The 16,082-nt window shown below is 48.7% G+C and overlaps 1 protein-coding gene across 4 annotated transcripts; it reads left to right on the top strand.

The window, feature by feature from the left end:
* Window positions 1–7,150: 7,150 nt before the first annotated feature.
* AP5S1 (adaptor related protein complex 5 subunit sigma 1) lies at window positions 7,151–15,211 on the top strand. 4 transcript variants are annotated; one of them, XM_075572747.1, is made up of 3 exons: window positions 7,151–7,275; window positions 8,546–8,736; window positions 11,508–15,211. In XM_075572747.1, exons 2-3 carry the CDS (start codon window positions 8,555–8,557, stop codon window positions 11,932–11,934), a joined length of 609 nt encoding a protein of 202 aa, XP_075428862.1. In that variant the 5' UTR covers window positions 7,151–7,275; window positions 8,546–8,554; the 3' UTR covers window positions 11,935–15,211. The 4 variants fall into 4 exon arrangements, with proteins under 4 accessions (XP_075428862.1, XP_075428841.1, XP_075428851.1 ...); XM_075572726.1 differs by lacking the exon at window positions 7,151–7,275 and adding an exon at window positions 7,288–7,508; XM_075572736.1 differs by lacking the exon at window positions 7,151–7,275 and adding an exon at window positions 7,288–8,010.
* The last annotated feature ends 871 nt before the right edge of the window (window positions 15,212–16,082 follow it).

Here is a 16,082-nt window from a genome sequence, read left to right as displayed (position 1 = left end):
GTAATACCTCTGACCCGTCCATTTTAGAGCTTTGACTACATTTTCTAGTTGGATGTCCTTTAATTTGCTTCTAGCAGCTGTCAATAGCTTATAAATTTTCCTGGATGGGTTCAGTTTATGTTGCTTCTCGAATTTTATAATTTTATCTGTAAGCTCTTTAATTAGTTTTGCTTTGACTTTCTTCCTATGTGATGCTATTGAGATAAAGTTACCTCTGATAGCCGCCTTATGGGCTTCCCATAGGGTAGCTGGGGATTCGACCGTGCCAAGGTTCAGTCTAAAGTAATCCTTAAGGGCCATTTTGATCTCTTTTTCTACCTCTTTATTGTTTAATAGGGAGTCGTTTAGCTTCCAGCTGTAAGTGAATGTTTTTACAAATGGGGTTGTGAGGTTTAGAAAGATGGGGGCATGATCAGACCACGTAATTGGGCCTATATCCGTGTTGGCCGTTGCTTCCAGGATGTTCTTGGTGGCAACGAAGTAGTCAATACGGGAATAGGTCTGGTGAGGGGCCGAGAAAAAAGTGTAGTCTCTTTGTCCCTGGTGCTGTGCTCTCCAAATATCCACCAAAGAGAATTCCTTTATAATATCTCTAAAAATTTTCCCCAGCCTTACTGTTTGAGTTGAGTGCGGGCGTCCTGGGGTGCATGACTTGTCTTCCGCTGGATTGAGTGCCATGTTTAAGTCTCCTGCTATTATTAAGGATGACAGGTATTCAGAGTCAACCTCTTCTAATACTTTTTTGAGAAAGTTCGACTGATTCTCATTGGGGGCGTAGAGATTGATCAGAGCGATCGCGGATCCTGATAGTGAGCCATACACCACGATGAATCTGCCCTCTGGGTCAGTTGTTATTTTTGTTAAATTGAATGGGGTGCCCTGCCGGATTAAAATGGCCACTCCCCTTTTTTTACTACTAAATGACGAGTAATAGCTCATAGGGAATGTACTTTTGGAAGGTTTTGGGTGGCTCCAGTGATGTAAAGTGCGTCTCCTGGAGAAAAACAATATCACCGTTGAGTTTTTTTAATTCTTGAAGGGCAAGCCTCCTTTTCCTATTGTTCTGAAGTCCTTTTACATTTAAGGATACTAGTTTAATTGTTCCTTGTTTAGCCATAGCAACCCTTATGCTTATCAAGTTTTAGGACCTGTCCCTTCTCACTAGGGTCGGTCGTAAGGTGATCAGTGAAGTGATGCTTTCGCCTGTTGTTGACCTTGGCTGACCAGGGTGTGGGAGGGGGGGGGGAAATTTGTGAGGGTGAGGGGCCTGCTGGGACAGTGTCAGCAGGTTACAGAAAGAGAAGAAAGTAGACCTTGGTGTGGTCTTAATGGAGCAAGACCGACTTAACTAGTAGTCGGTTTGTAGGGTGTAAGGCCCTTGGGGGGTGGGTCCAGTGACGGCAACCGTCAGGAACGGACGAGGTAGAGACCCTCTGGTTCTCCATTTACCCGATTTTCCTATTTATTATCGTGGAAGTAGAGGAGGGGTGTGAGAGTGGTGTGTGGGAGCAAGTGAGCAAGACGACAGGTATCATGCCCGTTATGTCGCCTCTTTGGTTTGAGAGACATCTATTAGTTAGGGAAGGAAAAGGAGGGGGTGAGGGGGAGGGAGAGGGGGGGGTTGCTTTAGGCAAATGGGGACTAGGGATGGGGTTACATTTTTGGCTCCATACATTTGTTTCTCTGCCGTGGCCTGGGAAGGCATGTTTAGATTGGGTGCGCGACCTATATAGTGTAAATGGGTCTGATCCGATAGGGTATTGATTTATTTCTACTGTATCTCCTAAGGAGTGTAAACTGTCCTCTGAGGATACGTGTTAACCCCAATGGGGGTTCTGTACAAGAAAGGAAGGGGGAAGGGGGGCGGGAAGGGGAAAGATTAGTTTAGGAACATTTGTTTGGTACTTAATAGTCAGTCTTATACAGCCCCAGTATGTACATCGTCGCTATGGGGTAACATTCAGTTGAGAGTCCAACATTTCGTTAACGCCTTTAGTTGCCCTAATTTGTCTTTAGGGTTCGCAGAGGGTGGGGAGGGGAAAGGGGTAGGAAGGGAAGGGGGGGGAGGGGAAAAAAAGGGGGGGGGGCAAGTGGGGAGGGAGTGGAGGAGGGGGGGAAGGAAAGGAAGGGGGGTGGGTAGGGAGGAGAGGAAGGTGGGAAACATATATATAGCACATTTGTTTTGCATATAATATAGAGTTGTGTACTTTCTCTGCTATACGACATCCTAACATGGAAACTTTTGATAAAGGCACAGTGTTTCTTTGAAACCTTCAGCTACTATACCTATTCCCTTTAAGGTTATCAAGGGATGGGGAAGGGGACCGGGGGAAGGGAAGGGGAGAGGGAAAGGGAGTTATTTATGTATGTTTTCTTTCATCCTATAGGGGGGGGGCAAGGGGACGGGAGGGAAAGGGAGAGGTGTGGGAGGCGGAGTTTGGGTGAGGGGGTGCTAGGGGAAGGGGAAGAAGGGGGGGGGAAGGGGGGGAAGGGGGAGAATGGGGGGGGGGGAGTGAAGAAATTAGAATAATCACTTAACTTTGTGTCTAGAGAATAATTATAAAAAAACAGTTAACTTTCTAATATTTAAACAACCTAACTCTGGCTAACATCCATCGCCTAACTAGGCTTATGGGTTGATCTAAGTTACAGACCCTTCTGGTGCGTGTCCCTCAGCAGAGATCCAGGAGGGTTCAGAGTTCGGGGGAGAGGCAACGGCCTCCTTACATCCCGCGGGCCGTGTGTGACACAGCCCCGCGTCGCCGACAGGACAACAAGCCATATACCCCACCCCAGTCCCAGTCTTCAGAATCAGGGGGCAAAGCGGCCTCCCTCCCTCAGTCCCGGGAAGGTAAGGCCGGCACTCTGGAGCAGGGGGGGGGGTCGTGGTCCGCGGGGGTCTCGTTGTCTTCCGGTGTTGGCGCGCAGTAGCCCTCGTTGTGGGTTCACTCAAAGTTGCGGTGAAAGCCGTCTCAGGTGAGTGCCTCCAGGGAGTTTTCTTTCCGCAGGGGGATGCCGTCCAGAGCTGGGCGGAAGCGGCCGGAACCTCCCGGTCCGCGGGGATGCAGCGCTTCTCAGGGGCTCTTACTTCAATTTCGTCTGCTTCTGCCCCGCGAGTCTTTCCGATGCTCGCACATGGGGGTCTTCGGACTCCTGGCTCTGGGGGTGGCATTCTTCGGCAGCCCAGGAAGCAGGGGGGGTTAGGCCAAGAGCTCGGGCCAGCGGGGTCATATCTTCGGGGTATCGGATGGTGTAGAATTTCCCTTTGTGGTGTATGATCAATTTAAAAGGGAACCCCCATTTATATTTAACTCCGCTGTCTCGTAACAGTAGAGTTAGAGGGCGCAGTCCTTTGCGTCGGGTAATAGTTGTTTTGGACAGGTCATTAAAGACTTGGAGGGGCTCTTCCTGGAATTGTATAGGGTCCTTCTCACGGCAGGCGCTCACGATCTTTTCTTTGGCCGTATAACTATGCAGGCGGACGATCACGTCCCTTCTCCTGTTGGGGTCATCCGACCTCGGGCCTAGCGCGCGGTGAGCCCTGTCAATTTCCAGCTCTCTCTCCTCTAAGTCGTCACACATAGTCGTGAAGAAGTCCTTGAGGTATTCTCGGAGATGGCTAGGGAGGACCGCCTCAGGGACCTCACGTATTCTGATGTTCTGGCGGCGGTCCCAGTTCTCTTGGTCCTCGAGCCCGTCCCTCAGGGAGCTCACCTCTGCACCCAGCCGGGCGATTTCCTCGTCAGCTTCTTTCTGACATGTGAGGGCCTCCTCCAGTTTGGCCCCCTTCGTCGTGGTTCTTTTGGTGAGGCCTGATATATCCTGTTTTAACTCATCGACCTCTTCTCTCAGGTCGGCCTGCAAGGATCGATATAGTTTGCTATGGCGGTCCTCTAAGTAAGACTTTGTGATCCCCTCCTGTGGCCAGCATTTCGGCAGGGCGATCTCGATCTGTTGCTGCAGGTTTGGCACCTCGTGCGCCGGGCGGGGAGGCGCCATTCTGTTTTTTTGTACCTGTGTCGGAACTCTGTTTAGCCGGCGTAAAGTACTTTGAAACTCCCTGTCTGGGTTGGTTTTTCGCTTTGTGGGACATCTCTGTGTGTTCAGGGGTCTGATCTGTGTAGTTTGGGATCTTAAATTTCGGGGTAAATCTACTTTAATTTGAGTTTATCCGTGAGGGTCTCAGGAGCTCTCCTCTTACCCTTCCGTCCCGGATGACGTCATCGGCATGCCCCAGCTTCACGCTTTTAAAACTTTGCCACGCTATTATTTTGGATAACACACTATGCACTGTACAGTACAGTACAGTATGTAATCGATTCAATTACATGTCATAACCTGTACTAAAATTTCACAAAGAGAAGTTTATTGCTTTTGTTCTACTTCCTGGTTAATGGAAAACACAATGTTATTTAATCAATTGTAACAGTTATAACATTTCCAATTTCTGTTTCCACGCGTATGCGCATTGTGAATCTGATTTACAAATTGACAATGTAATTTTAATGGAGGAGAGAATAATTGTTATCTTTATACCAAACCTTTATACAAACATGGTATCTGTGAGTGTTCACTCTTTATTACATTTCAAAACAGTTACAGTACAACAGTTGTTTATTAATACTTCACGATCATCCATGCAGTACTCTAAAACAGACCAATTCAGTTCCACGCGCATGCGCATTATGAATCGGACTTAGAAAATTAGAAATCCAACGGAAAAAACAACAACTTTTAAATGGACATTTTTTCTTGAGTAGGCGAGAATAATTGTGAGCTTTATAACAAACCTTATACAGTATGCTGCTATGTTTTCAAATTCAATACATTTTTACATTGTTATAATCACAACCGATTTATTTTAACAATGATTTTGCATTTTGCAGTATTAGACTTGCATGTGTAATTCATTCTGCTAAGAAACCACAAAAATAAATATTAATAGCTTTTATTCTATATTTATTATTCAATACGTTCAACTTTTGCTACTGTAGGCTTGCTCTGCCTCTCATACTGTTTATCGAAATATTACACACACAAACAGGGTCTCTGTGAGTGTTAATTTTTTATTACATTTTAAAACAGTTCCAAAGATTCAAGGATGCACACACATTAGACCAGCGTTTCCCAAATGGGGTTCTGCGGAACCCTGGGGTTCCCTGGAGCCGTCGCAGGGGTTCCGTCTACAGACTGACTGTGCCGGCTTTCCCCTTCAAAACCCCCCACTGAGCCCCCTCTCTGGTCAGGACTGGAGGAGCGCGCTCTAGCTGTGCGGCATTTCCGGTGCCTGCTTGAGCGCGTGTTGAGTGCAGCCCTGACCACTTCCTTTCAACCCGCCACCAGGACTGCTGCAGTTCCCTCACTGGCAGCACCACTGTCCTCACCAACCCCCTCCCTCCCCCCCAGCACCGGCAGCACCCCTGCCGCTTCCTTCACCCCCTCTCCTGCACCGCTTCCCTCACCCCCCCGCACCGCTGCCGCTTCCCTCACCCCCCTTTCCCGCACCACTGCCGCCTCCATCACCAACCCCCCCCCCCCACCGCTTCCTCCACTGGCACCCGCAGGGCAGGATACCAGCCTCCCCTCCCACCTGAGGTAGGCTGTGGGAGATATATGTATTAGGGCAGCAGGGGTCTTTTAAAACTGTATTGGGGTAGCGGGGGTCTTTTAAAAATGTATTGGGGCAGGGGGGGTCTTTTAAAAATGTAATGGGGCAGGGGGGGTCTTTTAAAAATGTATTGGGACAGTGGTGGTCTACACACATGCGAATACAATTGTCGACAATTTAACCGGATATAAGAATTTGCCAAATAAAGAAAATATTACACTCTGCTCATTAAAATGTATGTTTTTTGTATTTTTTTGTTACAAATAAAAATAAAGAATCAGATACCATAATTATTAAAAATATAACTTTCATTAAAGATTGATCTTGAACCAAGAATTTTTTTTGCCTGCCACGCATTTCTTTTTTTTTTTTTCATGTGCTGCGCTAAAAATATTGAAGGGGTTCCATTCTGTTGTACAAAATATAAAAGGGTTCCACCACTAAATTTAATTGGGAAACACTGGAATAACCCATACATTTGAAACATGACATTATTCTCACCACCTTATACCTGGCGGGAGACACACAGACATTTTTAATACAATTACAGTATTACGGCCATTACTGGGTCGCAGAACTGACACTCTGCAATTCCCCAATATGGCTCAGGGGCAGCCAGCCGGGCATAATACCTTTATTTACTGGCCTGGGTACCCCTTCACTGTCATAATAAGCTGGTCTCCTTCCTCCTTAAGGCCTGGGACATGGTGCAGGGAGCGGTGCTGGGCAGCGCTGATGCTCATGCTCACGCAGGAGATTTTTCTTGTCCCTGCATGAGCGTCAGCGAGCGCGCTTGTGTGCCGGGTGGGAGGCGGGCATGGAGGCGAGGCTAGGGCGCCACGTCACCGAGGTCACGGACTGCCATTGGCTTCTGGCAGCCACGTGACCGGCCCTGCGCTTGCATGAGCGGCAAAATTTAAACTTGCCTCGCTCCTGCATTTCCACACGCCTCCGGAAGCGCCATCTAAAGCCGCGCTGATAGGGATAATGTTTTCCCTCAGCGCGCCTCAGCACGGTCTTTTTGACCATGTCCAAGGCCTAAATCCATCTTTTGATCTTTCCTGATCCCGACTCGCTAACTACTGTTCCTACTGTAATCCTGATACCTGCAATAATACAACACTTTATACCCTGCAGATACTGTATACTACTTAGAATATTTATAACGTGTAAAGCTATGCATCATAACTCTCTACTTACTATATCTCACTGATTGTGACCTCACTGATTGTGATCTCACAGATTGTGACCTCACTCATTGAAGTCAGGGCTTTCCCATTAACCCTGTCACTGCCAGAGCATGTACAAAAATGCACTGCTGGCTCCTCTGGAAGCAACGGGGGGGGGGGTGTTACAGTGCCAATGTGTACCCCAGGAAGCCCCACATGTAACTGTTTCCGTGGCCCTGCAGGGTGGCCTCTCTGTGAGCTGCGGAGTTGCTGCATGGCTGACTGACACACCCCATCACTGCACTCCGCCGCTTCTACTGGCAGCCACCAGGTGGCGCGCCGACGTCATCCGCACATCCTGTCGCGCTTCACGCGGTGGCTTGACACGCAGAGAAATTTTCCGCCCCACTCCCCGCGCTGCGTCACCAGCCAGCCCCGCCCCCCCGGCTGAGCCCACCCGCCTGTGCCTCTCCGTCAAGGCGCGTGTCTAACGTCCAGGTAACGGCCGCGCGTCACCACACACGGGATTAACCGCCTCCTCCCCACCCCCCTTCTCTTGCGCTGTCCCAAAGGGGGAGCGTGGGAGGACTACAACTCCCGCGATGCATCGCGGCTCACCCCGGAAGTGACGTCTGTGGACCAAAAAGCCAGCACAGTGACATTATATGCAGCCTCCCTCACACAGGGGAGTAGGAAAGATGTTGAGGGAGAGGAGGGGGCAGGTCACAAGTGTATAGATATTATAATTACTTCCAATAAACACTTCCAATCACTTAGATTGTAAGCTCTGTGGGGCAGAGCTGGCGCTTGCCGACCGCACGTGCGCAATTGGCGCTTGCCGGCTGCACATGCGTCATCGATACTTGCCGGCTGCTCATGTGTGATCGATACTTGCCGGCTGCTCATGTGTGATCGATACTTGTCGGCTGCGCATGCGTCATCGATACTTGCCGGCTGCGCATGCGTCATCGATACTTGCCGGCTTAGCATGCGTAATCGACACTTGCAGACTGCGCATGCATGCACGGCGCTCGCCGGTCGCCCATGCGCACGAGCAGCCGCCAAGTGCTCATTGCGCATGAGTGGTCGGTCCACACTTCGCGCATGCAAAGGACACCCGAAAAACCCGAAAGAACACACTAAAAAAAAGTTGGGACATCTGGTCACCCTAGGTATACCTCGGGTTGGGGCATGGTCCAGACGCACAGCTGGTCTCGTGGAGGTTGTAACCGAGTAAATAAATATTGCGGCCTTTTCAATGTTCCTGTTACCAGGGCTGATCTCTGACGTACATGTAGGTTCAATACGTAACTGACAAAATAAATAAAACCAATATTTTGAAACTAGCTAAACATTTTTTCTAAAAAAAAAAACCAGGATTTCACAACACGGATTGTGAGGAAAAAGTTAAAACAAACATCTGTACTTTTTTTTTTAAATGTTGCCCTCTAAGGTTTTAAAACATAGTCTAACATTGTATTGAGAATAATAGTGCAATAAGCAAATACAACTATTATCTGATTTGCGATAAACTTGGGTGACACTTTTACAGCGATTTCTACTTTTTTAAGTTTAAGATGGGAGAAGCAGAGTTAATGTGTCTGCAGCGGACAAACCCGGTCAGAACCCCAGTTTCAGGTTCTTGTGAACATGGACGCCACAGTATATATCTTAGCAACTGATGGACAGCGCAGCACAAGGAAACCATTATAACTACCATTACGGGGGCATGTTTGCAGAATGTTAACCCCCTCCTGTCTGCTTCCAGCGCACAGCCATGGTTTACGGCTTCGTCATCCACACTGTGGGCGCCTGCCCTGACGGGAACGCAAACCTCTGCAGGGTGCTGTACTCCAGGGTGTTCAGCGGCGATCTACTGGGTGACAAACCAAGGTCTGAGGAGCGCAGTCCGGAGCGTGAGCGGTTAAAAAGGAAGGAACAGATAGCCGTTGTCGCAAGGTGAGAAGGCGGGACGGAAACCGTTGGGGGCGCCACGTCATTTTGACACCCGCAGGTCTGACCAGAGTAGAGTAGAAAGGCAGCTAAGTGAAGCTGGGCAATAGCATGTATGCTGATGTCTTTCCTTTGATCCACCCCTGTCAGACCTGCACGCTCCATACTGCCACAACATCGTGTTATATCTTATGTTTAACCCTGCGAGTACCGCTGGAGGTAGGCACTACGTCATCCTCAAAGGGTTTGTATTTTCCGGGTTGGAGCTGAACAGTGAGAAAAACTGAGACGGAAGATCAGGTTCCTCCAAAATGGGCGCCGTGGTCACGTGACCGCACTGTGCCGGAGGGGGCCCCCCTGGAACTCAAAGGGTTAGTTTGATAACGTGGTCAGGCGTTAGTTTAAACACATAATCCAACAATGTGGCATGGACCCTGCCCATAATACTCACTGTTTGTCACAGAGTGGAGGCGTCGTTCTGCCGGCCTTTCCATGTATTTATGCTTTATCTTTTCTGCAGTAATAATTTGCCCTTCTATAATCTGTAGTACACACAGAAGCCTATCATTTGACAGCAGATCTGAACCACACGGCCCATCTTACCTGCCCATTTTCCTCTCTGCTGTAAAACCTCAGACCGCTTTGATCCTGGCCTTTCTTTGGTATTTAGGATTTAGCTTTATGTCTATCCTGTTCCGTAAAGAAGTCCTTCCTCACATACCCCCTCAGCCTCTGACCCTCCAGCGTCAGAGAACGGCCTCCTTGTTCTAGCGCTTCTCCTTTCTCTGAAATACGCTCCCCTTCTGTGCTTTGTTAAATCCCTTTATGTATTCGAAATGTTCCATCATATCCCCCCCTCTCCCTTCTGTCCTCCTAAGCCAGATGTACTCAACTCCAGTCCTCCCAAAGAGTCAGGTTTTCGGGATATCCCTGCTTCAGCACAGGTTGCTCAATCAATGCCTGCTTCAGCACTGTTGGCTCAATCAGTGCCTGGGCTATCCTGAAAACCTGACCTGTTTGGGGGGGCTTGAGGACTGGAGTTGAGCCCCCCTGCTTTAAGCTGTACATATTAAGGTCCTGTAGTCTTTCCTGATGTATCTTCTGCTGTAGATCATGCACCATTTTAGTAACCCCCTTTTTGCACAATCTCCAATTTATCTACATCCTTCCGGGGATATGGTCTCCAGAATTATCCTCTAGTTGAGGTCTCAGCAGTGATCTATAAACTGGTATCACCCCCCCCTCTCTGCTGCTAATACCTCTCCCTACACAACCTAACATCCCCATTGCTTTGTTACATTGCTCGCCGACTTTTAAGGCCTCGGACATTGTGCCGCAGACCGTGCCAAAGTGTTCGCGTCCATGCGTCGTGCGCGCAGAAGCAGGCGCACGTTGTGCAAGAAATCAGTTCAAACCGATTTCTTGGCGCGACAGGCCGGTCACGTGAGCGGTTTGCCCAATGAGGGCGAACCAGCTCCGTGACGTCACTGGGAACGCCCCCCTGGTGAGTATACTAAGGCCAGGGAAAGCACCTGCTTTCCCTCAGCCCCTGCTCGCCCCTCACGGGCTGCCGCACCATGTCTGCAGCCTAAGTCTGCCGAAATAATAACTCCCAGGTCCCTTTCTGTGTAGTAGTTGACATTATACTGCCATTAATCCTGTATTTTGTTTTTTTGTGACTAGAGTGCATTATTTTGGACTTTGTAGTTGGCAAACTCTTAACCATTTGTCGAATCTACCTAAATCAGCCATTTTGTTTACTCCCACCCCCTGTTGCAGATCTTTATGTTATCTGCAAAAAGGCACAGATTCCCCCCCAAACCATTTGTAATGTCACTGATAAAGACATTAAGCAGCACCTGTCCCAGTACAAATCCCCGAGGCACTCCACTGGTTACCTTCCCCCTTTCTGGATATACTCCCTTTACCACAACTCTCTGTCGCCCATCCTTCAGCCAATGTCTTATCCATCCTCCCACCTTAGAGCCCAATCCCAAGCATTGCACCTTGTTTATCAGTCTTACATGTGGGACAGTGCCAAAGGCCTTACTAAAATCTAGGTACGCTACATCTACTGCCACACCATGATCTATTACCTTTGTTATCTAGTTAAATGGTAACAACATAAATAAATACATTTCTTTGACATGATCCCCCCAGTAAACTCCTGCTGCCTGCGATCTTGTAGGTTGTTGAACTATAGTTGTTGACTATCTTTCAGAAATGTTTTTCCATACATTTCCCCACTACAGGCTCACTGTCATTACCTGCCTCTTTCCTACTTCCTCTTTTGGGAAGTGGGACTATGCTTGTTCTTCTCCAGTCATCCAGCTCCCTCTAGTCTGCTTATATTTCCTAAAAGTCTCCTTGAGTTGCCATCTTAGTGATGTCATCTGTGAATACCTTATCCAATTCCTCTTGACTTGGAGGTCTGTAGACTATCCCAGTACGAATGAAAACCTTCTCACCAGTTTCTAGGGTTACCCAGAACATTTTCTCCACTACTTTGTACTGAAGTCGCCTCTATGTTGTTCTTCATGTAATGGGCAACTCCTCCTCCCTTACACACCTCTACCCTGCTGTGGTGAAGCAGGAATATCCTGAAAAGCTAACCAGCTGGGGGGCGGGGTTCTTGAGGGACGGAGTTGAGAACCCCTGGGATAACCAGTGTTTCCATTGTCTTATTTATGTTAAGAATAAATGTTTTCAATTTTCAGTTGATGCTTTTTCCCCTCCCCGGTATTGAGCAGAAATTGATTGCAGTCTTCTTCTGATAGACAGGCTGAGTCGATGTGTCTTCTGATGCGTCAGGCGTCCGGCCGGCCAGCGGGCGACTTTGTTGCCCATTCTTCGGACGAGCCCATCGTTCTGCAGGAGGAGGACGTGGGCGTGTTCAGCCTCTCTCCCGGAGATCCGTTCGGCGAGGGCAAGACGGTGCTGTGGGTGGGAGTCTTTTCCCTCTGCTTCTCGCTGATCTGCGACTCGCAAGACAACCTCCCCTTGGCCGAGAGCAGCCTGAGGATGCTGGTGAAATACCTGGTGGATTTCCTGAAGCTGCTCACGCACAGCAGCAACGTCGTCCTAAAGGTGGACAAAATCGAGATGACCCTCAACAAGTTTATGCCCCACGGACAGCTGCTTTTCCTGAATCACCAGGCGGTGCAGGCGTTGGAGAACGAGCTGAGCAGCTCTATCACCCTATAGTTTCTTTTGATGTACGGTTTCCCCGTTCTGTTTTCTAGGGCAGGGTTACGCAAACTTTATCTCGCGCTCCCCTGTCCTCACCTGCTTTCCGGCGTCTTCTCCTCTGTGGCGTCGAGACAACGCAGCATCATGTTGACACGTTACCGCTAGCAGAAGATGCCGGAGAGAAGTTAAGAGGCAGTTACAGAGGCCCTGCGCTCTCCCCCGGCTATCATTTAAAACGTGGGGAAGAGCGTGGGTCCCCTGTAAACGCGGGACTCGGTTTTGGCGCCGCCCATGGAACATTTTGCACGCACCCCTGTTCTAGGGTAGGGTTGTAATGAGACTAAAGTGACCGAATAGTAATATATATAATTGGCTGAATCTTCAGGGTGGGTGCCCTTTTGGAAGAAATAAGTATAACTGTTTGAAATGTGTTGGTACAGTTCGAATATATCTCTTGGTTTTATTTGCAACATATCTGAATCGGTTTAGTTCATCCGAATGGTCAGCGATTCAGGGATGTATAGATTTATTCTTTGTGGGGGAGAATGTAGGGGATGAGGTCTGGCACATTTATTTAAAAGAAATTCAATTTGGTGATCGTGAAAGTATCAGGTATTGTATGCTGGGGAATAGATGCCTTTTTTTGTCACATTTTCTTATTTCAAGCAATAATCCCGGAAATTAAAAAAAACAAAAAAACATTTTGTTTACATATGGAGTGGCCCACTGCTGTCCTCTAGGGCTACAAACAGGTCCGGTATTGGGGAAATCCCTGCTTCAGCACAGGTGGAGCAATCAGGGGCTCGGTCAAAAACCGAGCCACTGATTGAGCCACCTGTGCTGAGGCAGAGACTGATTAAGCCACCTGTGCTGAAGCAGGGACTGATTGGGCCACCTGTGCTGAAGCAGGGATATCCTTAAAACCTGAATGGTTTGTGGCCCTAGAGGAGTGGAGTTGGCCACTCCTGGTTTACGTAATTGGAACCATTGGGCCACCATAGCAGAGCCATGCTACTTTCACCTCGATGGACTCCCTGGTTACCGAGATAATTATAGTGTAAGTTGCCGGTGTACCTCGTGGGGAATCCAATATGGCCACTGCTTGTTTGATCAGTAGGAAGTGTCAACCAATGATGTTACCGCTTCCTTTTGTCCCACAGAAGCTGCGACATTTCCACGGAGATGTTGCCCCGGCAACTAACGAAGTAATTATCTTGGTAACCAGGGGGCCCCTTGAAAAAACACACAGTCCATCTCTGGCGCCCGTCCTGGTTCCAAACATATAAAAAGAGAAATAAAATACAGAAAACATTGCTGGGAATATGTATCTTTTGAGATGTCTCTTTTTCTCTCTGCTTCTGTCCTTCTCTCACACAATATAGTGAGAAACCTGGCAATGCGCTGTAACAATGCAGTATGGTAATAGTCACCGCTGACATTTTGCTAGCACTCACCTCAGAGACATCTCTGTGCTGTTTGCTTCGCCGCCAAGGTAAGCCCCATACCTTACCACCTACCCTAAAAACTTTAACTTCTTACCCTGATCCCCTACCCCAAAAACCAAACTCCCATCCGTGACCCCCTACCCGCTAAAACCCCTTTAATGAACTTACCTTAATGGCAAAGCGGGCAGTGGCTGAATGTCCAGCGGCAGGGCAGCTGCGGTGAAGGGTCCCTCAGCGACCAAACGCCCGTGGAGACAGGGTCACGGCGGCATGGCTGCGACCAAGTGTCCAATTCCATTAATGCATCCACTCGGTGCCGTTAATGATGTTAGTGCAGCCACTCGGTGTGACGTTGGTGCAGCCACTCGCCACTTGGTGTGACGTTGGTGCAGCCACTCGGTGTGACGTTAGTGCAGCCACTCAGTGTGACGTTAATACACCCACTCGGTGTGACGTTAGTGCAGCCACTCGGTGTGACGTTAGTGCAGCCACTCGGTGTGACGTTAGTGCAGCCACTCGGTGTGACGTTAGTGCAGCCACTCGGTGTGACGTAAGTGCAGCCACTCAGTGTGACGTAAGTGCAGCCACTCGGTGTGACGTAAATGCAGCCACTCGGTGTGACGTTAGTGCAGCCACTCGGTGTGACGTTAGTACAGCCACTCGGTGTGACGTTAGTACAGCCACTCGGTGTGACGTAAGTGCAGCCACTCGGTGTGACGTTAGTGCAGCCACTCGGTGTGACGTAAGTGCAGCCACTCTGTGTGACGTAAGTGCAGCCACTCGGTGTGATGTTAGTGCATCCACTCGGTGTGACGTTAGTGCATCCACTCGGTGTGATGTTGGTGCAGCCACTTGGTGTGATGTTGGTGCAGCCACTCGGTGTGACGTTGGTGCAGCCACTCGGTGTGACGTTAGTGCAGCCACTCGGTGTGACACTCGGTGTGACGTTGGTGCAGCCACTCGGTGTGACGTTGGTGCAGCCACTCGGTGTGACGTTGGTGCAGCCACTCGGTGTGACGTTGGTGCAGCCACTCGGTGTGACGTTGGTGCAGCCACTCGATGTGACGTCGGTGCAGCCACTCGGTGTGACGTCGGTGCAGCCACTCGGTGTGACGTCAGTGCAGCCACTCGGTGTGACGTCGGTGCAGCCACTCGGTGTGACGTTAGTGCATCCACTCGGTGTGACGTTAACCCTTTGTGAACTGTACGGGTCCCTGCTCACCATACTGAATCAGTCCCACAGCACCCTGAAGCTCAGTCACATAGGTGGGAAGTACCATTTTGTAGGACATTGGGTGGTCACAGCACAGCTTGGGGGAATTCTGTAGTAATAGGATGAGACACAGTAACCACAATCCCTGCACGTATCGCTGCTTGGAGATAAAGGGGCCAACATTTTTTCAGGCACACAGACTTCTTTTAGTTTGGTTACCAATAGCCACAATTTATATGGTGATTGGACTGGTTACCTGGTATTGACTGGCTACTTTGTAGTGACAGTATTTGCCGTCTCTTGCTCTCTAGCTCCGGTAACTGCTTTGGAAACCCCTTCCTCCCCAAATACAAAATACTATTGCATTCTTTACTGTATTCAGTCATTGTTTCATTATAATAGTTTGTCATATGAAGACCCCCGCCTTATTTTGAACGACACAACAACACAATAGTATCAGTTTCATCTGATGTCTTTGCATCGATTGTATACATTGATTACATTCTTGCTCGTGATTTGAGTATGTGGGGGAGAGTTACATGATGCATGTGCTATAATGAGATGTATCGGGCTCTGTGTAACTGTATGTTACTCATCCACTTTGCGACTAATATTAAAACAAATCTGAAAAGTGTGGTGTGACCTTCCCTGGCTAACAAGTTTGTAAACCCCTCAAGATTTTCGCAAGATAGATAGGGGTAAGGTCCCCCCCAAAGATGACGAGTGCTACAGAGTAAACAGTCCCATGTTCTGAGAAATATCACTTTTGCCAAGACATCCGGACATATTTGGAGTGAGAGTTTAAAGTGATTATATGGAGCCTTTGATTCTACACTGTATGCCCCTATTGTGGGAATTGACCTAGCAATCAGTACTGAATGAATCAAACAGGGATGACTAGTGGAGGTCTCTCAACCGGCACTGGACCCCTTAGATGACCTGCATATATGGCCAGTTCGCCTGGGGCAGCTCCATAGAAGACATTGTAAGTAACTCACTATTTGTTGTCCCGTGGCTCCGTCCGGGTAGGCGTGCTCCGCTGTACATATAATCTGGAGAAGGAACCTCTCTGTGAAGGGAGGAGGTAAGCAGTCAAAGAGTTCTTTGACAAAGCCCCACAGGGGTGAAACGCGTTAGTTTAGCAGGGGGTTCATCCCGTTTTTTGTTTATGATTCAATAAATACATTTTTGTACTAGCACAGTCCATCCTTCTATTTTTGTCCAGCGGTGCCTGCTTACCTCCTCCCTTCACAGAGAGGTTCTTTCTTCCCTCAAGATTTTCACATATTTCCAACCTATGGAAAATCCCAGAGCCAAAGTCCAGTATCGGTGCTTCAGAAAAAATGTAACAACTGTGGGTCCACAAATTGTAATGTGTATATAACCCATGCAGATATGACTGCAGTGGAGGATAATGAGATAAGGTAAATCCGGACACTATATGAAAACATTCAATGACATTCAATGTTGTAAGTTACTCCTATAGTGGAAAGACCACACAAGCC

The sequence above is a fragment of the Ascaphus truei genome, chromosome 1 (assembly GCF_040206685.1).
Source record: "Ascaphus truei isolate aAscTru1 chromosome 1, aAscTru1.hap1, whole genome shotgun sequence".
Classification (NCBI taxonomy): Eukaryota; Metazoa; Chordata; class Amphibia; order Anura; family Ascaphidae; genus Ascaphus; species Ascaphus truei.
The sequence above is the reverse complement of the archived record's forward strand: the minus strand, read 5'-3'. Positions and strand labels throughout refer to the sequence as shown.